Source organism: Sciurus carolinensis, chromosome 2, assembly GCF_902686445.1.
Source record: "Sciurus carolinensis chromosome 2, mSciCar1.2, whole genome shotgun sequence".
NCBI classification, from domain to species: Eukaryota; Metazoa; Chordata; class Mammalia; order Rodentia; family Sciuridae; genus Sciurus; species Sciurus carolinensis.
In genome coordinates this window covers 82,589,055-82,616,544 of record NC_062214.1, presented here as the reverse complement: position 1 = coordinate 82,616,544, position 27,490 = coordinate 82,589,055, and the positions used below count along the sequence as shown (strand labels likewise).

The window sequence follows — 27,490 nt, the reverse complement described above, 5'->3', positions numbered from 1 at the left end:
CTGTCTAAGGGAAGGTGAGGACCCCATTGCTGCAACCACAAGCTCTACTATCATATAAGCATCACAACCTCCTTCAAGGCAGAAATTGAGATTTCTGCTGAGTGCACAGGTCAAGAGAGACCCAGAGGCCTTAAGTACTTGCTGCAAGAACTCCCTGAACCTATTGGCTTCTGCTGACGGGATAGGGTGGGTCTTGGGTTACTTTGCTTTCTGATTGGCTAGCTGTACAGATTGGCAAGTCCCAGCAAGCTGTGCGTGATAGACCCAGACATGGCGCAGGCGGGAAAAGTGGCCGATGGCCTTGGCCTTCCGGGAGGAGAAGCAGCACAGTGGCCACTGCAGCGGTATGGCCGATTCATGCTGTTGGGTACCGGAGAGCCACCCGGACCTGGCCCAGAAGTTGAGCACAGCGCTTCCACCACGTGGAAGGTGAGACCAAAATTCAGGCATGGCTACCAGGTGCTCACACCCCGGGGGAGGGAGTACTGTGGCCAGTGGCCACACAAGGATAGGAGGAGAGGACACTGAGGGACAGGCCTGTCGAGGAATGGGCAAGTCAACAGCTTGCATCGGCTGTGTGTGTGTGTGTGTGTGTGTATGCGTGTGTATAGTAATGGCATAATTGGAACCCACTACATTCTTGAAGTAATTATGCAAGGGAATAGTAAACATTCTTATACTCAACAAATATTATTGAGCATCAGACAGATGCTAGACTCTATTCGGGGTGTGCTAGGGATCTAGCAATGAGCAAGATATAAATGGCTTCTATTATCATTGACATTTTTAGTTTAGAGGACATAGTATATACCCAAATAACTATGTAAATTATGGAAGAGAGGATTGAATTATCCATAACCAAGTTTCATGCTCTTTGGTACTCAAGCACTCACACAGGATTAAATTTGAATTCTAGCTTTCTGTGTGTGTGTATGTGTGTGTGCACCGCCCCCCCAGTGAGTGTTGAGCCAGGGGACCCTTGCATGCTAGACGCTTGCTCTGCCATTGAGTCATACTCCAGCCCCGAGTTTAAACTTTGCCACTGAATTTCCATGACCTTGATTAAGCCACTTAACCTCTCTGTACCTAATTTATATTAAAATAGAAATAATATTATTTTCATAATAGACAGAAAATAGATAATAGATAAAAGCCCTACTTTACAGGATTGTTTTGAGAATTGACTCACTAATACATATCAATCACCTAAAATGGTGCCTACTATATATTATGTGTTTTTTTTTTTTTTTTTTTTTGCGGTACTGGGGATCGTATATTATGTTTTAACACCATGGATTGCCTGTCCTTCAGTCACTTTGGTCTGATTTGACTGTTTGATGTGGACCCTGGGGTTTTGGATTATGGACACACTCATACATGATGTATGTGTGTGTATGTGTGCACTTGTTTTGTGTATTTTGGGCAACAGTAAGAGAAAAGTAAAAGAAAGAAAACAAATATTCTAAGTAGAAGACACAACATCTGGAAAGTCTCCAAACTTGGAAAAAATCTCAGTATGTGTGATGTTCAGAGAGAAGGCCAGTAAGATTGGTGTTTAGGAAACAAAGGAAATGATATTGTGAAATGAAGCATTCTGGGGAGGCAAGCAGATGTCTTGTGAATATTATCCAAAAACCAATAGGAAAGCACTGAAAAGATTTAAGCAGGAGCATTTTCATCTCAAAGTTCACTCTGGCTGCAGTGTGGGGGAGTATGAATGGATTCAGGTAGGTCACATAGAGTGCTATTGCAGTGTTGTAGACCAGAGATGGTGATAGAGATGGAGAAATGGGTAAGTATTTTGGAGGCCAAAAATGACAGGATTTGATGATTGATTGTATGTGAGTGGTGAGAGTAAAGAGCTGTGGGGCTTCTGGCAGAAGCAACTGGGTAAACCATTGGGAAATGGAAGCAATGGAGGAGGAACAGTAAGGGAAAGATCCAGGACTTCAGTTTTGAATGTATTGAGTTTAATATGTTTATTAAGCACCCAAGTGTAGGAAGTTGAGTATACTGTTCTGGACTTAGAAGGCAGATTAAGGTGAAGATGTGAAGGTGTGAATTAGCAGCATGAAGGTGATATTGATAGCTTGGGCCATCATGAGATTCCAGGACCAACCCCCTATGTAGTCCAACATCTGTAGGTCAGGTAGAGGAGCCATAGCCCCCAAAGAAGATTAACAAGGGCCAGAGAGTTGGGAAGCACCAGGAGAGTAAAGGTTCATCAGTGCTAACAAAAGTTATTTCAAGAAGGAGAGAATGATTGGTTAACTTTGTTGAGTGATGCAGCAAAGTGAAGAAAAATAATGACTAAAGAACATCCATTGCATTTAGCCCCATGATGGTTGTTCACAATCTTTACCAAGAGAAGCTTCAGTGGAGTAAAGGAAGTAAAAGCCAGATAGGAGTGAACTGAAGAGTGAGGAAATGGAGTCAAATACATAGACAATTCTAAGAAGTTTGTCTGTGGATGTGAATAGATAGGGCATCACATTCTAGAATATTAAAGAACTCTCCTAAAAACTTGAAATCAATAGACCCATTTACAAAAAAACATTAATTACCTAGTTGTGCTCTTGTGGAACTTTGTGTCCTAAGAAATAATATAGTCTGAAAATGCAAAAATGGATGAGAAGGAGTTAAATTCAAGGATGACGGATCTATAATTGAATCTTATAAAAAGCTGGGTTTGTTTGAGAACATATTTAACCTTTGAGACTGCTCCAATGGGTTTCTTGATAATTTCTGTTAATACTTTTTAACCCTTTCTTCTAAGGCATCTGGGTTGGGTGTACTGTCTCTGATGAAGCTGGGTAACTTTTACATTATAACCCAGAAGCCGTGGACATTTGACCATTTTAAGAAGTTGATTGTTATTACAACTTTTCCCTTCTCTTTACAAAGCTCTCCATAATTGTTTAGAAGGAACAGCACTTTTCAACAGTTTTCAAATGTTTGGCACAAAGCCACGGCCACAGTGACAAGAGTTGAGGCTGGCTTTTGCAGAGCTTTTGAAAACTGAACATTTGTACCTTCCTTTGAATCTGTGCAGAACCATCCTGCCTGCTGTGATCAGTTTCAGCCTAGGTTTGTCATTTTTTTTAAATGAAAGAGAAATAAGATTTGTTCTATTTTATGGACATTGTGACTTCTGTGCAATAATAATAATAATAAAAGATGATGCCATCTAAAGAACTGTACTCTCTCAAATCCCATGTGAATTTCTTATTTTAAAAATATGTGGTACCTGCAGTAAAAATATATGTTAGGTAAAGCACAAAAATATTTTATGGTGGAGGATAGAATCATTCTGATAATTTTTTTCTCTAAGGAAATTTTGGGTTCAACCTTGGATAAACCTATTTTGAATTTTTTTCTTTTAACCCCCAAATTATGTAGAAAATAATTTCTCCTGGCTTTGTACTATATAGTTGCTTAATTACACAGAAGACATTCATCACATTGACCACATGATAAGACAAAAATGTCAACCCAAGAGAAAAAATGAGTGGTATAACAAGACTTTTAAAGACTCGAAGTCCTAGCTGAGGGGTAAGATCAACTTGGAAATGTCTACACACACATACACATATATATATGGATATGTAGTATATATATGATTTACTTCTCTGAATCAGATTATTCTTATTAAAAGTCACTATCTGGAGAAAAATTAACCACAATTTGAAAGCAAATAAACTTTTTTGAATAGTTAAAAAAAGATGGGAAAAAAATAACCCATACAGTTTACTATATTATACATAGAAATCATCTGAGGATTTTGTTAAAAATGCAAATTCTGACTCAGAATAGATTTAGTATGGGGAATAGGATTCTGTAGTTCTAACAAACTCATAGGTGACACTGATGCTGTTGGTTCAAGGACCATACTTTGAGCAATGGGGGTCTAGAGGACCTTGGATGAAGTGGGCAGCCATGTAGTAAAACTAATAAAGTTAATTTATGGAGTTATGATAAGTTAATCAGATTCATAGTGAATATGTAGACATTTTATTAATAGGGTTAATATTTAAACCATCTGGAGTCATTTAAGTAGAATGAGCAAATGAAATACAAACTTGAACTTGATTTTTGTTCCGTACATCTGTTGGCCCAGCCTTTCTGAGATGATTATCATAATAACAGATTGGTCCATTTTATGTATTTTATGTCTGGATATAATTTAGTCTACTAATTTGAGAATAATTTTGAAAGGTGATGTTAATTGCAGGTTGCTTTTAAATTAAAATTTTACCATGTTTTTTCAGGTTCCAAGTATTTCTCAGACATGTCCTAATTGGTTGAACCTGACAACTTCTTAAGATTATTTTTTACTTTCAAAGAGAAAAAAAAATCATCCTTTAATTTTTATAGGAAGAACTTAAAATAATTGCCCTACTTAGAAATTAAGAAATAGAATATGAAGTTTGTACTTGAAATGAACTTTTAAATGTGGGTTCTACGTAATATATACTTTGGGTTCTTTTTTTCCCTTTTGTATGCCTAGTGTCTATGAACTCCCCAGCAAATGGTAGGTGCTTAGTAAATGCCTGAATGTGTGCATGGTGACTTTTCTTGTGATAATGTGATATTATGAGATGATAGCTGCTATTTATTGTTTGTTTTAGTTTATTTGTTACAGTAGCCCTATGAAGCAAATATTATTGTACCCATCTTACAGATAAGTGAACTGAAATATGGAGAGGTTCAGTGGCTTTTCTAGGAATACAGAGATGAGTTGGGAAGAAATCATTCTGATATTGGTTTTCCTGGTTCTAAAGCTTGTGCTTTTAATTACTCTGCTGCTTGCCATAGAAGTGTTAATATTTCATATGGGGAATAGCAGTGCAATGATGTGGAGGAGGAATTTTGAGATTAGCACACAGGGTGAAAATGACAAAGATGACAATTTTGTTTTTGTTTCTAAGGAAAATTTAAGATTCAGTAAAAATGCAAGAAAATTATTTTTAAAAATACTAAAATAATAGTTCTTTGCATGCCTGATGACTTTTTGATTGGATCCCTATTGTGAATTTTACCTTGTTGGTACAGGATATTTCTGTATTCCTATAAATATTCTTGAGCTTTTTTTCTGGGATAAGTTACTTGGAAACAGTTGGATCCTTTCAAGTCTTGCTTTTAATCTGTGTCAGGTGGGACCAGAGCAGCACTTTGTCTAGGGCTAAATTTTTTTCCCATTCCTGAGGCAGAACTCTATTTCACTCAATGCCCCATAAATTAAGAGGTTTTTTGTTCTTGGTGATTAGAACAGGTCTTATTCCCTGCCCTGTGTGAGTGCTAGGGATTGTTTCCTTCAATCCTTTGAGTTGATTCTTTCCCTAGCCTTTGAGTTTCCTCACAAATAAATGTTCATCTGTACCCAACTGAAGGGTGGAGCTTTGCAAGCATCTAAAGTTCACTCTCTCTTATCTGGTATTCTGTCTTGCAAATGCTAGCCTCTCTGACCCCCTTGAATCTGAAGCTCTGTCTTCTGAACTCAGGGAGACCTTGCCAGGCATGCCTGGTTTTCTCCTCTTTACACTTCAGCCTGGAATCTCCAAGATGGAGCACTGGTAGGGGTCCTTTATTTCTTATTATTTCTCAGGAATAGTGTACCTTATTGCCTGATACCTAATATCTTGAAAATGGTTGCTTCTTATTTGTCCAGTTTTTCAGTTCAGGCAGGAAAGTGAATTTGATTCCTGTTACTTCATGCTGGCCTGAAATGGAAGTCCACAGTGGGTCTTTTGAATGAGTTCCATTTCATCTTATTCTACTTCAGGTCATCAATTCAACCGAATATTACTAAATTATTTCCTGGGTTCTTGGCATTAAGATAGGAACTGGAGATGCTTTGGAACTGTCCTTGTGATTCACACAATATTAAAATAGTCATGTTTCCCTTAATGACAAGCATACATTACATTCTGAGAAATGCATTCTAAGAAAGACAATTTTGTTATTACCTGAGCAATACAGTGTGTGTTTACACAAACTTAGATGGCTGTGATGTCACTTGGTGATATAGTCTTATGGGACCACTGTCTTATATGTGGTCCATGTTGACTGACACATAGTTAAGCAGCCCTGACTGTATTAGAGGATTTAAGTGCAGGATTACAAGAATAGGTAGGACTTGATGACTGGAGCCAGTTACCCAAGGTGGGCAGACTTCTTTCATCAGAGTCTCTCAGGCTGCGTGTTGGAAACCCAACTTCGTGGTTCCTGGGCTAGACCTATTGAATCTGAGTCTCTGGGGTGGCTCTCATGTGATTCTCTTGTACTGAAGCCAGTTCTCATGCCCCAATTCTGAAGAAAGGGTGGGGAAAGAGGGAACAATTAATAAGGTAGTACTGATGCTATAGGGCACTTTACAATTTATAAAGTATTTTCTGAAACCTCTTCCCATTTAGTTTTCACAACTCTTTAAGTCTTATGATGTTAGACACGAAGCTGAGGCCCAGCTAAATTTAAATAGCTTGCCAAAGGTTAACATAGGAAGTGGAACTGATCCTAAAACTCTAGTCTTATTTAAGCCAATCCTCATTGTGCTGTGTGCTGCTACTTCCTTTGTTGGTTTTTTCTCTCATGAGGATGTATAAGTATTGTCAAGAACTATTATTCTTTCATGTCACAAGTCACAAAATATTTCATTTAATTAATTAATTTATTTTTATTTTTGGTACTGGGGATTGAACCCAGGGTCACTTTAACCATTGAACCACATTTTTTAATATATATTTTATTTAGAGATAGGGTCTCACTGAGTTCCTAAGTGCCTTGCTAAGTTGCTGAGGCTGGCTTTGAACTCGCAGCCCTCCAGCCTCAGCCTCCTGAGCTGCTGGGATTACAGGCTTGCACCACTGTGCCCAACTTTATTTTTAAGAGTTAGGTTATATTTTGTACTAGTTAGAATTAAATTTGGCTATCAGTGACAGAAAATGCAAAATAACAATGGATTAAATAAGTTGAATGTGTGTTTTCCACGTTAGAGCTGGTATGACACTCCAGTGTCAGGAGCTAAGGCTTCTTCCATTTTGTTCTTATGTCTTGCATGGCTATGGTTTCATAGCCCGAGATAGAATCAATATTTGACATCTCGTGGAGGAGCAGATGAAGTACATGAAGGGTACACATTTCTGGTCTCTGTTATGGTTTGGATATGATGTATCCCCAAAAGCTCCTGTGTTAATTCAGGAGGTAAAATGATTAGATTCTGAGAGCTATAACCTAATTGGTGGATTATTCCATTTGGCGGATTAATCATTTGAAAGGACTACTGTACTGGGTGGTAACTGTAGCAGGTGGAATGTGGCTGGAGGAAATAGGTCTCTGTGGACATTTGGGGGAATTATGCCTTGTCCCCCTAGCTCCTCCTTGTTCTCTTCTTCCCAGCTACCATGAGCTGATTGCTTTACTTTGCCACACCCTTCCACCATGATGTTCTGCTTCACCTCAGGCCCAGAGCAATGGAATTGACCAAACATGGACTGAGACTTCTGAAACCACAGGCCCAAATTAACTTTTCCTCCTCTTAAGTTGTTCTTTTCTTTTTTAATCCACAGTTCTTTTTTTGTAATTTTAAATGGACACAATGCTTTTATTTATTTTTTTTTATTTTTATGTGGTGCTGAGGATTGAACCCAGTGCCTCACACATGTGAGAAAAGTGCTCTACCACTGAGCTACAACCCTAGACCTCTAAGCTGTTCTTGTTAGATATTTTGGTCACAGTGGATAAAAAACTGACTAACATAGTTTCCTAAGGAAGTTTTATATAGGCCACCATGTGACTACATAGTTGCCAAAACAGAAAAACAGACTTATGATCAGTCTAGCTACATAGACAGCTGGCGTTTGCTGTCTGTATTCCATTAGGTCATATGTCCAGTGAAAAGCCAGGGGTTCTCTTAGCCTATAAGAAGGAAAAATGAATGTCTGAGAAGAGTTGGCAATTTGTACACACTTTTTCTTTTGAATCTGGAGACTACTTAGAAATGAAGACTTATTCTGGGAATCCCTGAGTAAAACTGAAAAGGCATTTCTAATAATAGTACCATGACTTAAATATGGTTTGAGTGTATCCCCCAGAGGTTGACATGATGGAACCTTGGTGCCCAGTGTGGTGGTGTTGAGGAGATGGAATCTTTAACAGTTGAGGTCTAGAGCATAATAATTAGGCTGTGGGGCACCAGCCCCAGAAGGGATTAATACTTGTCCCATCCAGCAGGTACTCATGAATACTAAGATGAAGTCATCCCACTTGCTTGGTCCCTTCTGCACTCAGCTATTTTTTCTTTCTGTTTCTCAATCATATTATAATGTGGCCAGGGGACCCTCATCAGAGGCCAAAAAGGGACCATCTGATCTTGGACTTTCATTCTCCCAAACTGTGGTAGGCAGTCTTCCTACCACTGAGCTACATCCCCAGCAGCTCAGTCTCCCAAACTATGACCTAAATAAACCTCCTTATAAAGTACCCAGCCTTGGGAATTTTAATATAACTGCATAAAAATGGACTAATAGAAATGATTCTTTTTATTGCATAATGACTGTATGCTAATATTTAGCTTGGTGCTTGGCAGATGGCCCCAAAACATTTATTGAATAAATCAAAATCAGGCATTCTAAGCATTGTACTTCATTTATCACTTAATCTTTCTGATAATGCTATGTTATGTGGTTATATTTTTATTTTTATTTTACAGATGAGGAAATTAATTATACTTCAATGCAGCAAGGCTGGGGTTTGTTCCTAGGTCTATGTAATTCCAAATAATGTCTTTTCCAAAGTGGTAGTTATTATTGCTGTTCACCAAATATATATATTTATTTATTTTTAAATAATTTTTTAAACTTTATTTTATTTATTTCTTTTTTTATGTGGTGCTAAGGATTGAACCCAGTGCCTCTCACGTGCTAGGCAAGCGCTCTACCACTGAGCCACAACTGCAGTCCCATCAAATATATTTAGATGGCAAATCTCTTGCCTCTGGAAGTTTAAGTGTATCATATAACTGGTTTTGACCAATGAAATGTGAGCAGGATTAATAAATGTCATGCGCAGAAGCTTTAAGAGCCAGTGCCAGATTTATCTTATTCTTTTCCTTTGGCAGATATGACTTCTCTGTTGGCCTAGGTCCTATACTGAGAGTCAAAGGCAGTGTGAGGTAGAGTGTGAAGACAGGTAGAGTGAGGATGAATTGGTGTGCCAACAAGAAATAAACCTGTTTTGGGGGGCATTAATTTCTATTGCACACTCCATCCTATACCTGACTGATATAGAAGTATTTTTGTATTTGTGGTTATGTCAAATTGGATTATATGTCATTTGCTTTGCAGATTGCATAGACTTTTGAGGAAGAACCTTTTAGCTGATGTTCCTTATTTTTTTTTCTATATTGGAATCTTGTTTGTTCCAAAGCACCAGTTTATAAGTACATATTTCTACCTTGGGGTCAATCTCTGTTCTTGTCCTTCAAAAACAAAAGCTTAATTTTATTGTGTAACAGACATAGTTTTCATAGGCGCCATGGCTTGTTTGCATAACATGATTTAAGGTAGACTTTATCTGGACCAAGTAGAATGAAGAAGGTTTTTTCAGCTTAGTGGTTTATGGAATTTGAGGAAGTTATGATTGAGCATGAGGCCCAACAGTATTAAATTTCATTTATTTTTAAGATTTATTCCTCACCTACAATGTGCAGACGCTGTTCTAGCCTCCTTAGAGATGGTTAAGATAAGAACACTGAGCTATCCAATTAAGCTCAGGTACTTACTGGTGTGGAATATAGGGTGTGACTTACATTGCTAGTGACAACACTGTGCCTGAGAAATACATTAAGGTATTTCTTTACATGATTTAGAAATACAGTTTGGATATTGGAACTCTTAGGAGCTTAGCTGGACTTGGTGAATGAATATAAGAAAGTGCCTATTAGGATAGCAGAGGTGACTGTGAGAGTTGCAGAGCCCTAGGTAGGATAGGGGTGCCAATGGGAAGATCTACTTTCTGGTCTAGTTGGTGATTTTTGTAGGATTTATTAGTCTGGGAAGTTTTTAAGGATGTTTTAAACATATTGAAGAAGTGTCCCAAGATTATCTGTTGTAGAAAGAATACTAACCAGAGAGACCTGGATTGGCAATTTTAAAGACATAAAGAGCTTGCTTACTCCTCAGTTGCACGGAAGGTATGTTTAGTAGATATATTATAAGTTAACTCTAGGAGCTGGGTTTTAAAAGACTGGATGCTTTCATGATCTGTTATCTTACCTTAGGGATATGTGATGAAAGAAGGGGAATCAGCCTCATACTTTGATACATGAGATCATTTTTGTAGGTTCTAAAAGAAAATTTACTATATATATGAAATTACATTTAGGGGTGCTAGGATGGGGAAGGTCTGGAGTTATTGCTCTTGTAATTGTTTTTATTAGTTACTGTTAAGACTGTGCATTTCTGTGGGGGAAAAAAAAGCCAAATTCTGTAGTTTGGTAATGAGTATGTAGCAGGAACATGCTCATTAGCATAATATACTCCACAAATCTGTTGAAATAATTCATGAGACTCTTTAGCTACCAAGAGTCAGTGGGGAGGCAGTTGAAAGCCTATTTAGTAATCTTGCCTTTTTTTTGTATTTTTTTAATGCATAAATCAACAGGTTGAGTCAATATATAAAACTGTGACGCTTTTTTTTTTGGTACTGGATATTTAACCCATGGGTGTTCTACTACTGAGCCACATTCCCAGTCCTTTTTCTTTAGTTTTCCAGATGGGGTCTTGCTAAGTTGCCCAGACTGGCCTCAAACTTGCCATCCCTGAGTCTCAACCTAATGAGCTACTAGGATTATGGGTATGTGATATTGTGCCCAGCAGCTGTGACACTTTTTGAGGGGTCTTAAAAATAGAAAACAAAACCCATAATCAAGTACATAATTTAATTCATCACAGTATGAAACATAGTCAACTTTAGTTGTTCATGTAGATATAATTTACTTTAGGGTACGTATATTTGAAATACTTTTCTACATTTTCAATGGAGTTCTTTTTGTAATGTTCTTTTCTCATTTTTTTTTCACTTTTTTTATGGGTGCATTAGAGTTGTATATAATGATGGAATTTGTTGTTACATATTTGACAGTACACATATTGTAACAATATAATTTGGCCAAATCATTCCTCAGCACTTGCCCCTCCCTCCCCACCTTCTACCCCTTAGTCCCTTTCCTCTCTTGATCTCCCTTTGATTTTCATGAGATCTACCCTACCTTTCTTTTCCTTTTTCTTCTCTAGCTTTTGCATTTGAGAGAAAACATATACCCTTTGACCTTCTGAGTTTAGTTTATTTCACTGAACATGATGGTCTCCTAGTTCCATTCATTTTCCTGCAAATGACATACTTTAATTTTTCTTTATGGCTGAATAAAACTCCATTGTGTGTATGTAGCACATATTCTTCATTTCAATGGAATTATTTTAACTTTTTTGTTTCATTTTAGATTTTTTTTAAAAAAAATTTCAGTTTAGATGGACACAAAACCCTTTTTTAAATTATTATTTAGTTATGTGGAACTGAGAATCGAACCCCGTGCCCCATGCATGTGAGGCAAGCGCTCTGTCACTGAGCCACAATCCCAGCCCCTCATTTTAGATTTCTCCTATAGTGCAAAATACAAAAATAGATGCATATAAATGATGAGAAACTTCTTTGTTTATTTAATGAATGCATAAGCTATGCACTGGTTATTTAACATGTAAACTGTGATAGGCAGGTTCCAATTCATATCTTAGTGTTCACTACTATGTTAATGGCAAAACAATGCTAGAGATGTATAAGGTTAATGCAAATCGTAAACTGGGTTTAGGTTAGCAACTGGAATGAAGATGTGATTGTGATTCTTGTATTCTGTGATACCTTAATCTTTTTTTCTATTATGACTCAGTCATTAGGGATAAACTTCTCTTTGAACTTATTTTGCATATTTTCATATTTTGCATTAATGTGAACTTTCCCATATATGTTAAATTATTACTCATTAAAGGTATTTCCCAAGAGTCAGAAATGAGCAGTTTTACCCTCTTGGGTACTTGGATTGTGTTCTGATCTTGGACATTGTAGAATTAGGATATTATACTCAAATCCTAAATATAATCTCCTTGTCCTTTGTAGTAAGCTGAATACTTACCTTAATCTTGATTTCACCTGGTAAATAAAGAACATGGAAGCCTCTTGTATTCTAAATAATTTCAATCATAATTAGAGTTGGAAAGAATAGTAGATTGAATGTGTGTGTGTGTGTGTGTGTGTGTGTGTGTGTGTGTGTGTATATATATATATATATATATAAATTTACTCAATGTTATGGTTTGGATGTGAGGTGTCCCCTAAAAGCTCATGTGTAAGACAATGCAAGAAGGTTCAGAGAAAAATTATTGGGTTATGAGAGCCTTAATCCAATCAGTGAATTAATCATGTGTGGGATTAATTGAGTGGTAACTGAAGTCGGGTAGGGGTGTGGCTGGAGGAAGTGGGCATTGGGGGCCTGCCTTTGGGCTATATATTTGTATTTGGCAAGTGGAGATCCCTCTCTCTGCTTTCTGATAATCATGTGAGCTGTTTCTCTGCACCACACTCTTCTGCCATGATGTTCAGTCACACCTTGAGCCCCAAGGAATGGAGCTGGCTGAGACCTCTGAAACTGTGAGCCCTCAAATAAACTTTTCCTCCTCTATAGTTGTTCTGGTCAGGTCTTTTAGTCACAGTAGTGAAAAAACTGACCAAAACACCCAGCTTCACGAATTACTAACTCATGGGCTTAAGGACTGGGGAGTCCTGGGTTTGATCCTAGCACCACAAAAATAAGAAAGACCTCTCACCAAAAAACAAACAAACAAAATAATGATATTACCCTTAGTAACAAGTCCTTAATATTATCAAGTAGTCAGTGCTCCAATTTCAAATAGTTTCTCATGAGTGTCATAATTCTTTTAAACTGGTTCACACATTGTGATTGGTTGGTGAATTTTTCAGTCTTTAGATTTCTCATGCATATATTTCCTCCACTCTGTCTCTCTCCCTTCCTTACAATTTATTTGTCGAAGAAATCAAATTGTTCTATGAAGATTCTTAGTAGTCTGGATTATACTGATTGCATCTCTCTGATGTAGTTTGAGGTAATCTTTAGTACTCTATTTCTTTTGAGTAGGTAGTTGAATCTAGAGGTTGATCAAGTTCTGGTTGATTTCTTGGGGGCAAGATTACAGATTAGGTTGTTTAGTTTCCTTCTATTAGGAGGTATGTAATATATATATCCCTCTTTTTTTGATATAACAGACATTAATTTTGAGCTATAAAATGTTGATGTAATTTTATCATTTTTCTCCATTTATTATCTGGAATATTTCTGTAAAGAAAAACTTTCCCATATCAACTGTAGGTTATCTGGTGGTCGAGTTGGATAGGACAAGTAAGATAAATGCTTTATTCTTTCTCTTAATTTAAAAGAAACAAGTTACTTCTCTAGAATCTTTTAGTATTGAAATAGAACATTAAAAATTTTTTTTAGTTGTAGATGGACATAATATATTTATTTATTTATTTTTATGTGGTGGTGAGGATCAAACTCAGTGCCTTGCACATGCTAGGCAAGGGCTGTACCACTAAGCTACAACCCCATCCCCAGAAATAGGACATTTTTATTTTTTGTTTTTAAGTGAAAGCTTTTAAGATCTTTTCTATGCTTGGAATTCTGGAATTTCATCAGAATGTGTCTAGTTGTTGATCTTTCTTCCACCCTGTTAGTGACTGGAACTTGACCTCTTTCCATCTTCTTAAGTCTCCTGTCTTTCTCCAGTTGTGGGATAATTTCTTCTGTTATTTGTTTCATCAGTGACCTTCCTTAGTCTGTTTTCCTCCTTCCACTTTAGCTCCTGTCATTAACATTTGTTCTCTTGGTTCTGAATCGTTTTTGGAGTTTGCCCGGGATTGAACCCAGCAGTGCCTAACCACTGAGCCGCACCCCCAACCCTTTTAAATATTTTATTTAGATACAGGGTCTTGCTGAGTTGCTTAGGGCCTCAGTAAATTGCTGAGGCTGACTTTGAACTTGTGATCCTCCTGCCTCAACCTCCTGAGCTGCTGGGATGACAGGGATGTGCCACCATGCCCGGCTTGGTTCTGAATCTTTGTTCCATGTATCTTATATTTTCACACATGGTTTGTTCTATGTAGTTTTGCTCTGCATTTCTAAATATTTCTTCTACTTGATCTTTCAGACCATTTATTCGGTATCAGTAGTGTCCATGCAGTTCTTAAGTATCTATTGAATTTTTTATCCGTAAAGAGTAGCTCTAAGATTCTTTTTAAGTGTTATTAATAATAATTAATTATTTTTTGGTTCAAACTGTTGATCTCCAGCAGTTTTCCTTTGCTGTTTTAGGACTCTTTCACTGCTGGGCCTCAAATATATCAATGGATACTTTTAAGTGGTAAGTGTTGGTAGATGCAGGAGTTCTGCAGAGGAATTTAAGGACATGGTTAAGTTATCCAGCTACATTATAACTCCTTGGAGACTGGGAGACCAGTGGGCAGGCTTTCCCTAGAACTACAGCATTGTAGTTGGAACTTGACCCCTTTCCCATGGCTTCTTGCTTAGGTTTCTAGAGCCTCCTTTGTCCTTGATGGGAAAACTTTATACCAGCTCCTTTTGTCTGGACCCTAAGACCTCATTCCACCCTTTACGTCCACTTGGATGTTGACCTTAAAAACCCCCAAAGGAGGGCTGGGGAGATAGCTCAATCAGTAGAGTGCTTGCCTTGTAAGCACAAGGCCCTGGGTTTGATCCCCAGCACTGCAAAAAAAAAAAAAAAAAAAAAAAAAAAACCTGCCGAAGGAGAAGTAACTGGTATTTTGATTGGATTGGCAAAGCGAAAACCCAGAGGGATGCAATCAAGCTACCATTTTTCTTGAAATCCTTAAGACTTTTTCCCTCCTGTACTGGGAATTGAACCCAGGAGTGCTTTATCATTGAAATATATCCCCAGTCCTTATTTATTTATTTATTGTATTATTGAGATAGAATTTTGCTAAATTGCTGAGGTTGACCTTGAACTTGCAATTTTTCTGCCTCAGCCTCCCTAGTCACTGGGGTTATAGGTATGTGCCACTGTGCTCAACTCTCTTAAATTTTTATAATTAGACTTTTCGAAATTACATGAAATTACATATAGACTCTTTGAATGAAGGATTGCAGCAGATATCAAAAAAAATAGTAAGCCTGAAATCCTTTTTCCCAGATATCTGTTTAACTCTCTCCTGCCTTGAGGTCTTTGCTTAAGATTCACCTTCTCAGTGATGCCTACTGTGATCCCCGTTATTTAGTCTAACTTCTCTGCTCTGTCTTTGCCTTACAATTCCCCTTACTCTGCTCAGTTTCCCCCCTGGTTCTTAGCATTATCTTATATGTTAATGTTTCACTGTTTTTAGTGATATGCCTAGAACATCTGATACCCAGAATGAACAATTTTTAATACCTTCCTTCCTAAGTGAAATCATTTTTTCATTATGAAATTAAGTGAATAATGACATTCATTTATTATAGAGATAGTGAAAATTTCCTCAAGCTTTGTTATAATCATGTTGGTTAAATAAATAAGAAAAAAATATACATTACAGTATAAGGCCAGGAAAAAAAAACACAACTGACTAAATTAGTGCAACCTCTCTGGAAAGCAGTATGAAGATTCCTCAAAAAACTAGGAATGGAACCACCATGACTCAGCTGTCCCACTCCTTAGTGTTTATCCAAAAGAGTTAAAAATCAGCCTACTATAGTAATACAGCCATATCAGTGTTATAGTAGCACAATTCACAATAGCCAGATGAATGGATAAAGAAAGATGTGGTATATATACACACAATGGGATATTACTCAGCATAAAGAATGAAATGATGGCTCTTGCCAGTAGATAAATGGAACTAAAGACTATCATGTTAAGCGAAGTAAACCAGTCCCAAAAAACCAAAAGTGGAATGTCTTCTCAGATATGTGGAAACTAATCCAAAATAAGGGCAAGGAAGGGATAAAAAAGAAAAAAAGAAAGAAAGAAAGGAAAAAAAGAGAGAGGGAATTTCATCAAAATGGAGGAAAATTCAGTAGAATAGATGAAGGGAATTGAGGAGGAAGAAGGGACTCGAAAAGGGAAGAACAGTGGAATGAGTCTGACCAAACTTTTGTATGTGCATGCATGGATGTGGTACAGTGGATCCCGACATTGGGTGTATCTACAGGACACTAATAAAAAAAATCCATTTACCATAAACTGTAAATGTGTCGAAGAGGGATTGGTTGCAGGTAGGGAGTAGGGGGAAGTTCTGGGGACTGAATTGAAACAGTTTATAGTTCATGTTTTGTGATTATGTCAGGATGTATCCTGGTGTTGTATATAACTAAAAAAATTTTAAAATGCAACAACAAACAAACCCACAACTATTCAGGCAATAAAATTACTGTACTTTGTTAGTTTACAGTACTGGGGATTGAGGGTCTCACACATGCCAGGCAAGTGCTTCTACCACTGAGACCTATCCCTAGCCCTTTAAAATTTTTTATTTTAAGATAGGGTCTTGGTGAATTGCCCAGACTGGCCTCTGGAGAAGCTGAGATTATAGGCATGCACTACCACACCCAAGTAGCAATTGTTTTTATTTTCTTAATTAACTGAACTTTGATTCTCTGGGAACAGGCTGATATAAGTAATTAATTGCTCATTAACCAAGTGATTTTTGTTTTTTAATAAAATTGAACATCTCCAAAAGGTACAATTTAGGCAACTACTCATAAAATTACTGTTTTCTTTTCTTTTTTGTTTTTTCAGTTTTGAAACATTTAACAGTTTAGAAAGAATAAATTTCATTGTTAAAGGTATTATTCAAATTTAGTTAGATATTTTGAGTGTAAACTAAAATTTGCACTTCACCAAACAAAATTATTGCATCTTTTTGCACTATATTTCATTGTTTTACATTTTAAACACAAATACAAATACCAAAAGGTCCCATAAAATGACAAAATTGGAGTAATCAAAGTTGTTTCTTGGTCTTTACAATCACTGTGCTCTTTACTTTGAACCTACCATTCAAATGGTAGTGCAGAAGGATTGGAGAAGGTAACTGCATGCCAAGAAAAGATTCTAAGAAAAAACTGGAGAGAAGACCTTCATGTGAACCAGGCTTAGTATAACAAAACATCTTGAACTACTCTTTAAACAAATGTACGTGGCCAAGTCTGCCCAGATGGGGACAGCTCTAACTAGAAGTTGCTCAATGAACTGTGTAGAAAATAGTTGTTATTTAAGAAGCAATAAAAACCTGATAATTTGACATTTACCTATGTATTATTTAAACTCAGCAGATACTGCAGCCATTACAGTTGACCCTTGAACTGCCTGGATCTACTTATATACAGATTATTGTTTGAAGGTTTGTGACTATTTGAAAAAAACTCGGACTAACTGTATAGCTTAGAAATAGTGAAAAAATTAAGGTAAAGTTAGGTATATCACGAATATATGAAATATATGAAGTTAATCGCCTGTTTTGTCATTTACTACCATACAACATAATTTTATAATTTTAATAAAATGTTATAATTTTAATAAAAATTCATAGACACAAACATAGACTATACATAGTACTTTTCACAGTTAAGGAATGGAGACAAATGTAAAGATTCAGTATTAAATTAGAAGTGTGTGAAATTAACTGTAGGACATCCCGTACTACTATAATTTCACAACCACCTGTTGTTATTGTATTGAGCTCAAGTGTTGCAAATGTCCACTTAAAACCCCCTGTGATGTTGATAATCTCTCTTGGATAGTCTGTCTCTCTAATAAATTGCCTGTCACAGTAAAAAAAATCATCTCCCGGGGGTTCTCACTTATTTTTCACACTTGAAAGGTGATTATTGCAGTAAAAAGTGATTTCCAAGGTTTTCCCGTGTATATGGTACATGTGACTTACAAAATAGGTGTTGATCAATTGTGTGTTGTTGGTGAGGCTTAGTACTTCACTAATTATATTTATTTTTTTAAAATATTGTTTTAGTTGTCAGTGGACCTTTATTTTATTTATTTATACACAGTGCTGAGAATTAAACCCAGTGCCTCACACACGCTGGGTAAGCGCTCTACCACTGAGGTACTACCCCAGCCCTATATTTATTCTTTACAGTTTACTTGCTACACATCTCCATCCCATATTAGCTCCTTCAGGGCAAGGAAGTTAGTTTTTGTTCTACCTAGATTAGTGCTTGGCATCTAGTAGAGATTCAACATGTATTTGTTGAACTAACAAATGAATGAATGAAACTTAAGGTCAGTAGGGGTTTTCCTTCTGTGTTTTAAAATTTTTCTGTCCCAAATTGTTTTATGTAAGAGGGATCTATATATAGTGAGTACTTTGTTAATGTTAACTGACTGACTTAAGTGCTTGGAAATGGTCTCTTTACTTTGGACCCCAGCATTTCCACATGAATTTTATAATTAGCTTAATTTCTAGAAAAAGTTTAGGGTTTGATTTAGATTGGATGGATCAATTTGGGGAGAATAAATATCTCTACTACTTTCCTATTGCTACTGTAACAAACTACTACAAACTTAATCACTTAAAACAACACAAATTTATTGGCCTTTAATCTGGAGGTCATAAATCTAAAATGGATTTTATGGGGCTAAAATCAAGGTTGCATTCCCACTGGAAGGAGAATCCATTTCTTGCTTTGTCCAGATCATAGAAACTGTCTGCATTCCTTATGCCTGCCTTCCATCTTCAGTGTTAGAAGTCACATTTCTTTCTTTTCACTTCTGCCTTTCCCTCATAATGATTTTGTGATTATATTGGGCCCACTTGGATAATCCAGGATAATCTTCACAACTCAAGATACTTAATCATATCTGCAGAGTCCCTTTTATCATGTAAGATAACATATTCACAGTATTAGGACATGATACTTTGGGGGGACCATTACTCTGATCTGCCAGTATCTTAATATTGCTAAATCTTCCTGTCCATGAACAAAGCATGGTCTCTCCATGTATTTGAGTTCTTAAATTTCAATTTTCAATGGGCTAGTCTTTCATTTACCTTATCATATTTATCCCTAAGTTTGTGTGTGTATGTTAGTATGTATGTATGGATTTATTTATTTATTTATGGGGATTGACCAAGATCTCCGTAAGTTGCCCAGGCTGACCTTAAACTTGTGATCCTCCTGCTGCAGCCTCCTGAACTGAGGTTAAGAGATGAGTGCCACTGCACTGGCATATGCTTAAGTATTCCATATTTTTATGCTGTTGTATATTTTGATACTTCTGAAAAGTTCTATTTTTTCCTCTCTCTCTCTCTCCATTTATATGCGTGAGTGATTTTATTTATTAATCTTATGCATTTAGCCTGTCTAAAATTCATTTATTCTGGTAAAATCAGTTGGATCTTTTACATAGACAATCATAGTCTATGAATAAAGACAGTTTTGCTTCTTTCCAATCTAAGTGCTTTTTATTTCTTGTGTGATTGCATTGGTTGAAACTTCTAATAACAATGTTGAACAGAAGTGATGAGAGCAAACATCTTGTCTTATTCCTTATCTTAGGGAAAAAACTTTCACTATTAAGTATGAATTGAACTGTAGGCTTCTCATGATACTCTCTATCAACTTGAAAGTTCCTTCTGTTCCTGGTTTGCTGAGTTTTTAAATCAGGAATGGATGTTGAATTTTTGTCAAATGCTGTTTCTACAATCTTGTCTATTGAGGTGAGGTCTATATATAGATCTATATATGTGTATATTTTTTATTATGTTAACAGGCGAATGACACTGAGTTCAAAATACTTCCTAATTTCCCTTTTAATTTCTCATTTACCTATACATTATTTAGAAGTGCATCAGTTTCACAATATTTGAGTCATTTTTCAGAGATCTTTGTTATTGAATTCTAGTTTAATTCAATTGTGCTCGGAACATTTATTTTAATTTGGTTTTAATTGACAGAATTGTACATATTTATGGGGTCTAATGTGTTGTTTTGATACATGTATATATTTTGTATAATAATCAAATCAGAGCTTTAGCATATTCATTACCTCATGCAATTATTATTTCTTTGTAGTAAGAACATTCAAAATCCTATCTTCTAGTTATTTTGAAAAGTTCAATGCAATATTGTTAACCATAGTCATTCTACTCTACAGTAGAACACCAGAACTTATTCCTCCTACCTAACTGTAACTTAGTACCCATTGACCAGCATCTACCTGTCTTCATATCCCTACTTCTTTCCACAGCCTCTGGTAACTACTCTTCTACTATTTTGGTGGAATCAGCTGTTTTAGATTCCACATTATGAATGAGAGAATGCTATATTTATTTGTCTTTCAGTGCCTGGCACATTTCATCCTTGTTGCTACAAATGAAGGATTTTATTCTTTTTTTTTCCACACTGGGTAGCTCTTGAACATACTGATTTCATTTCCTATGGGAATATAGCCAATAGTGGGATTGCTGGATCTTATGTTTTAGTTTTTTTAGTTCTTTGAGAAACCTCCGTCCTGTTTTCCATAATGACTTTTAATTTAAATTCCCAACAGTATGTAAGAGTTCCTTTTTCTCCACACCCATATTGGCTTTTGTTCTTTTTTGTCTTTTTGATAATAGTCATTCTTACTAGAGTGAGGTGATAACCTTATTGGGGTTTTGAATTGTATTTTTCAAAGGATAAGTGATGTTGAAAATTTTTTCATATAACCTGCTTACCATTTGCATGTATTCTTTTGAGAAATGTCTGTGTAGGTCTTTTGTCCATTTTTAACTGGATTGTTTGTTGCTTTTTGCAGCTGTTTCAGTTCCTTGTAGTTTGCAAGTATTTTCACTCATTCTGTAGCTTGAACCATCACTCTGCTAATTGTTTCCTTTGCTGCACAGTAGTTTCTTAATATGATGTAATTTCATTTGCCTAGTTTTGCTTTCATTGCCTATGCTGTTGGGGGCCTTATCCAAAAGGCCCTTTCTTAGACCAGTGACATGGAGTATTTCTCCCCTTTTCTTCTAGTAGTAGTAGTTTGGGCTATCACATTTAAGTCTTTAACCCATTTTGTGTTGATTCTTTTATTTATTTTTTAAAAAAATTTATTTGTTCTTTTTAATTATATATGACAGTAGAATGTATTTTGACATGTCATATATACATGGAGAATAAGTTCCCATTCTTTGGTTGTACGTGATGTGGAATTTCACTGGTCGTGTATTCATATATGAACATAGGACAGTTATGTCCTTTTTGTTCTACTGTCTTTCCTATGCTGCCCCCTCCCTCCCCTTCATTCTCCTTTGTCTAATCCAATGAACTTTCTTTCTCCCCTCTAATTGTGTGTTAGCATCCACATATCAGAGAACTTTCAGCCTTTGGTATTTTGGGATTGGCTTATTTCACTCAGCATGATAGTCTCCAGTTCCATCCATTTATCAGCAAATGCCATAATTTCATTCTCCTTTATGACTGAGTAATATTCCATTGTGTATATTCCATTGTGTATATATACCACATTTCCTTTTTCCGTACATCTGTTGAAGGGCACCTAGTTTGGTTCCATAGTTTAGCTATTGTGAATTGAGCTGCTATAAACATTAATGTGACTGTGTCCCTGTAGCTGATTTTAAGTCCTTTGGATGCATACTGAAGAGTGGGATAACTGGGTCAAATGGTAGTTCCATTCCAAGTTTTCTGAGGAATCTCCATTCTGCTTTCCAGAGTGGTTGCACCAATTTGCAGTCCCACCAGCAATGTATGAATGAACCTTCTTTCCTACATCCTCATCAACATGCGTTGTTACTTGTATTCTTGATAATTGCCATTCTGACTAGAGTGAGATGAAATCTCAGTGTAGTTTTAATTTGCATTTCTCTAATTGCTAGTGAGGTTGAGCATTTTTTCACATATATGTTGACCATTTGTATTTCTTCCTTTGTGAAGTGCCTGTTTGGTTCCTTCGCCCACTTATTGATTGGTTTGTTTTTTTGGTGTTAAGTTTTTGGAGTTTTTGTATATCCTGGAGATCAATGCTGTATCTCAGGTGCAGGTGGCAAAGATTTTCTCCCATTCAGTAGGCTCCCTCTTCACATTCTTGATTGTTTCCTTTGCTGTGAAGAAGCTTTTTAGTTTGGTACCATCCCATATATTGATTCTTGATTTTACTTCTTGCACTTTAAAAGTTATTGAGAAGTCGGTCCCTAAGCCAACCTGATAGAGATTGAGCCTACTTTTCTTTAGTATGCGTGGGGTCTCTGGTCTAATGCCTAAGTCCCTGGTCCACTTTGAGTTGAGTTTTGTGCAGGGTGAGAGATAGGAGTTCAATTTCATTCTGCTACATATGAATTTCCAGTTTTCCCAGCACCATTTGTTGAAGAGGCTACCTTTTCTCCAATGTCTGTTTATGCTGTTTCTGTTACTATAGCTCTGTAGTATAATTTAAGGTCTGGTATTGTGATGCCTCTTGCTTTACTTTTCTTGCTGAACCTTGCTTTGGCTATGCTGGGCCTCTTTTTGTTTTTAAACTACTTGTGATTTTATATCTAAAACATGTTTCTTTTAGGCAGCAAATAGCTGTCTTGTTTGTTTTGTGTGTGTGTGTTTTTTTCCCTCCCAGTCTTACAACCTCTGCTTTTAGTTGGTGCATTTAAACCATTTGCATTTATTGTGATTATTGATAGGCTTAGATTTAAATTTATCATTTTGATATTTGTTGTATACTTGTCCTACCTGTTCTTTGTTTTTTTATTTTTTAAACAATTTTTTAAGTTGTAGATGGACACAATACCTCTTTTTAATTTATTTATTTTTATGTGGTGCTGAGGATCAAATCCAGTGCCTCACACATGCTAGTCAAGTGCTGTACCACTGAGCCACAACCCCAGCCCCTGTTCTTTGTTCTCTTTGTTCTTCTTTTGCCTTCTTTTGAATTGAGTATTTTTTATAATTTTACTTATCAATTATATTTTAAAGATATTTAAATAATTAATTCTTATATAATTACTATATCCAGTATTCTTCATTCCTTTACAGAGATCTCAGCTTTCATCTGATATCATTTTCGTTCTGCCTGGAGGATTTCCTTTAAGTTTTTCTTTTTTTTTTTTTTTATTGCAGGTCTGCTGGTGATGAATTCTTTCTGAAATGTCTTTGTTTCCGTTGAAAATCTTGTGTTGTAATCTGGTGTTTTCATTGTTGTGGCTCAGTGGTAGAGCACTTACCTGGCATGTGTGAGGTCCTGGGTTCAATACTCAGCACCACATATAAATAAATAAATAAATTAATTAATTAATTAAAGGTTCATTGACAACTAAAAACTATTTAAAAATAAATAAATGAATGCACACAATTAAAAAAAATTATGTTCTTTGTAGGTACTAATCAATATTAGGTACCTATTATGTGCCAGGCACTATCCTGGACATTTGGATATTCAAGCAGAGACCTAATGGGGGAATGGAGAACTGTCTTCATGGAGATTAAATTTTACTTGGAGTGATAGATAACAAATAAGTAAACATAGAGTGACAAAAAAAAAAAGTCTTAAGAGCTATGGAGAAAAATAAAACTGGAGAAGGGAATAGGAACAGTCTGGTTTGGGCTATGGGACTTTTCATGGGCTAGTTAGGAAAACCCGAAGGTGAGAGCAGAGAGCCAGTGGGGCCTGGATCATGGAGTACCTCACAAGAGTTACTGAGTAAGGTGGGAAGTCACTGCAGGACTTTGAACCAGAAATGACATGATCTGACTTAAGTTTTAAAACTAATATATTGAAAATATATATTGAAAATGAACTGTATTGGAGAGTGGAAGCAAGAACACAGTGAGTCAGGAGGCTGGTATAATAATTCATTTAACAATGATAATGGTAGCTCAGACCTGTGAGAAGTGGTTGGAATCTGGATATCTTGAAGGTAGACGTGAAGGATTTGCTGATGGATTGGATATGGGTATGAGAACAGAAGCCAGTGAATGATTCCATGGTTTTGGTTTAAAGAAATGGATGGATAGAATTATTTTTTGAGGAGGGAAAACTAAGATTTAGATGCCTGAGTCAGCCTAGCATATTGTGAATATTGAATGAATCCATGTATGATGAGGTTATGAGTTCAATTGTGAGGCTGATAATTTTGAGATGACTGTTAGAACTTTACATGGAAATGTGGACTGGGCAATTAGAGGTAACAATCTGGAGAGCAGGGGAAAAGTCTAAATTGGGATTCTTGTGGAAATCACTGGTTACCATTTGAAAGAATTCTAAAATATTTGGGGAAGGAAAACTATTCAATTCACAATAGCCTGAAAAAATAAAATAAAATACTTGGGAATCAATCTAACGAAAGAGGTGAAAGACCTTTATAATGAGAACTGCAGAACACTAAAGAGAGAAGTTGAAGAAGATCTTGGAAGATGGAAAGATCTCTCATGTTCTTGCATAGACAGAATTAATATTATCAAAATGGCCATACTATCAAAAGTGTTATACAGATTTAACGCAATTCCTATTAAAATTCTAATGAAGTAGGAGGCATCACAATACCAGACCTCAAACTATACTACAGAGCTTTAGTAATTAAAACAGCATGGTATTGGCACCAACACAGACATGTAGACCAATGGTACAGAATAGAAGACACAGAGACAAACCCACATAAATACAGGTATCTCATACTAGACAAAGGTTCCAAAAACATTTACTGGAGAAAAGATCACTTATTCAACAAATGGTACTGGGACAAATGGAAGGCCACATGTAACAAAATGAAATTAAACCCTTATCTCTCACTCTGCTTGAAAGTCAACTCACTGTGGATCAAAGAGCTAGGCATTAGAACACAGACCCTGCGACTACTGGAAGAAAAAGTTGGCCCAGATCTTCACCATGTCAGCCTGGGATCTGACTTCTTAACAAGACCCCTAAAGTGCAAGAAGTTAAATCAAGAATCAATAAATGGAATGGACTTAAACTGAAAAGCTTCTTTCAGCAAAAAAAAAAATCAATAATGTGAGGAGAGAGCCTACAGATTAGGAGAAAATCTTTACCACATACACCTCAGATAAAGTTTTAATCTCTGGGATATATAAAAAACTCAAAAAACTTAACAAAAAAACAAATAATCCAATCAATAAACAGGCTAAAGAACTGAACACTTCACAGAAGATATACAAGCAATCAACAAATATATGAAAAAATGTCCAATATCACTAGCAATTAGAGAAATGCAAATCAAAACTTCTCTAAGATTTCATCTCACTCCAATCAGAATGACAATTATTAAGAATACAAGCAACAATAATTGTTGCTGAGGATGTGGGAAAAGAGGTACACTTATACATGGCTAGTGGGAATGCACATTGATGCAACCACTCTGGAAAGCAGTATGGAGAGTCCTCAGAAAACTTGGAATGGAACTACCATTTAACCCAGTTATCCCACTCAGTCTATAGCCAAAGGACTTAAAATCAACATACTACAGTGATGCAACCACATTAGTTTTATAGCAGCTCAGTTCACAATAGCTAAACTATGGAACCAACCTAGATACCCTTCAACAGATGAATGGATAAAGAAAATGTGATATATATGTATATATCCATTTATTTATTTATTTATATATGTATATAAATATATAAATGTATATATGTATATATATATATGAGGGAATATTACTCAGTCTTAAAGAAGAATGAAATTCTATCATTTACTGGTAAATTGATGGAGTTAGAGAATATCATGCTAAGTGAAATAAACCAAACCCAAAAAACCAAAGACCAAATGTTTTCTCTGATATGCGAATGCTAATTCACAGTAAGCAGGGGTTAGGGAAGAATGGAGTTACTTTATATTAGGTAGAGGGGAGTGAAAGGAGGGGAAAGGGTGTGGGGGAAGGAATAATAGTACAGTGAAACAGACATTATTACCTCATGTACATGTATGACAGCATAACTGATGTGATCCTACAATATGTACAGTCAGAAAAATGAGAGATTATACTCCATTTATGTATGATCTATCAAAATGTATAAATGCATTCTACTGTCATGTACAACTAATTAGAACAAATAAAATTTTAAAAATTAAAAATTTAAAAAAATTCTAGTAAAGTTCTTTATAGAAGCAGAAAAGGCAGTCATGAAATTCATTTGGAAAAACAAGAGGCCCAGAATAGCCAAAGCAATCCTTAGCAAGAAAAGTAAAGCAGGAGGCGTCACAATATCAGACCTTAAATTATACTACAGAGTTATAGTAAAAAAAACAGTGTGGTGTTGGCACCAAAACAGACATGCAGACCAATGGGACAGAATAGAAGACATAAAGACATACCCACATAAATACAGTTATCTCATATTAGAGAAAGGTGCCATAAACATACATTGGAGAAAAGATAGCCTCTTCAACAAATGGTGCTGGGAATACTGGGAATTCATATGTAGTATTTTGAAATTGAACCCCTATCTCTCACCCTGCACAAAACTCAACTCAAAGCGGGCCAGGGACTTAGGCATTAGACCAGAGACCCTGTGCCTACTAGAAGAAAAAGTAGCCATCAGGTTGGCTTAGGAACTGACTTCCTCAATAAGACTCCAAAAGTGCAAGAAGTAAAATCAAGAATCAATACATGGGATGGTATCAAACTAAAAAGCTTCTTCACAGCAAAGGAAACAATCAAGAATGTGAACAGAGAGCCTAGAGAATGGGACAAAATCAGGGCCTGAGTTGTGGCTCAGTGGTAGAGCACTTGCCTGATATGTGTGAGGCACCGAGTTAGATTCTTGGCATTATACGTAAATAAAAAAAAATAAATAAAGGTCCATTGACAACTAAAAAAAATTATAAAAAAAAAAGAATGGAAGAAAATCTTTGTCCCTACACCTCAGAGCATTAATCTCCAGAATATACAAAGAACTCAAAAAATAACACCAAAAAAAAAAAAAAAAAAAAAACCATCCCAAACAACCCAATCAACAACAAATGGCAAAGGAACCCAACAGGTACTTCACAGAAGAAATATGAATGATCAACAAATATGCAAAAAAATGTTCAACATCACCAGCAATTAGAGAAATGCAAATCAAAATTACACTGAAATTCCATCTCCGGCCAGAATGGCAATTATCAAGAATATGAGTAACAATATATGTTGGTGAGGATGTGGGGAAAAAGGTTCACTCATACATTGCTGGTGGGGTTGTAAATTGGTGCAACGATTCTGGAAAGCAGTATGGAGATTCCTCAGAAAACTTGGAATGGACCCACCATTTGACCCAGCTACCCCACTCCTTGGTTTATACCCAAAGGACTTAAAATCAGCATACTACAGTGATGCAGCCACATCAATGTTCATAGCAGCTTAATTCACAATAGCTAAGCTAGGGAACCAATGTAGGTGCCCTTCAACAGATTAA

General features: G+C 36.2%; 1 protein-coding gene across 2 annotated transcripts in view; it reads left to right on the top strand.

Annotated features, from left to right (window-relative positions):
- Nucleotides 1-270: 270 nt before the first annotated feature.
- Rec114 (REC114 meiotic recombination protein) overlaps nt 271-27,490 on the top strand; it is a 107,730-nt gene continuing 80,510 nt past the window's right edge. For both annotated transcript variants that reach the window (XM_047538851.1, XM_047538850.1), the window contains exon 1: nt 271-429. In XM_047538851.1, the coding sequence (XP_047394807.1) occupies nt 271-429 (159 nt within the window). The remainder of the gene's footprint in view (nt 430-27,490) is intronic.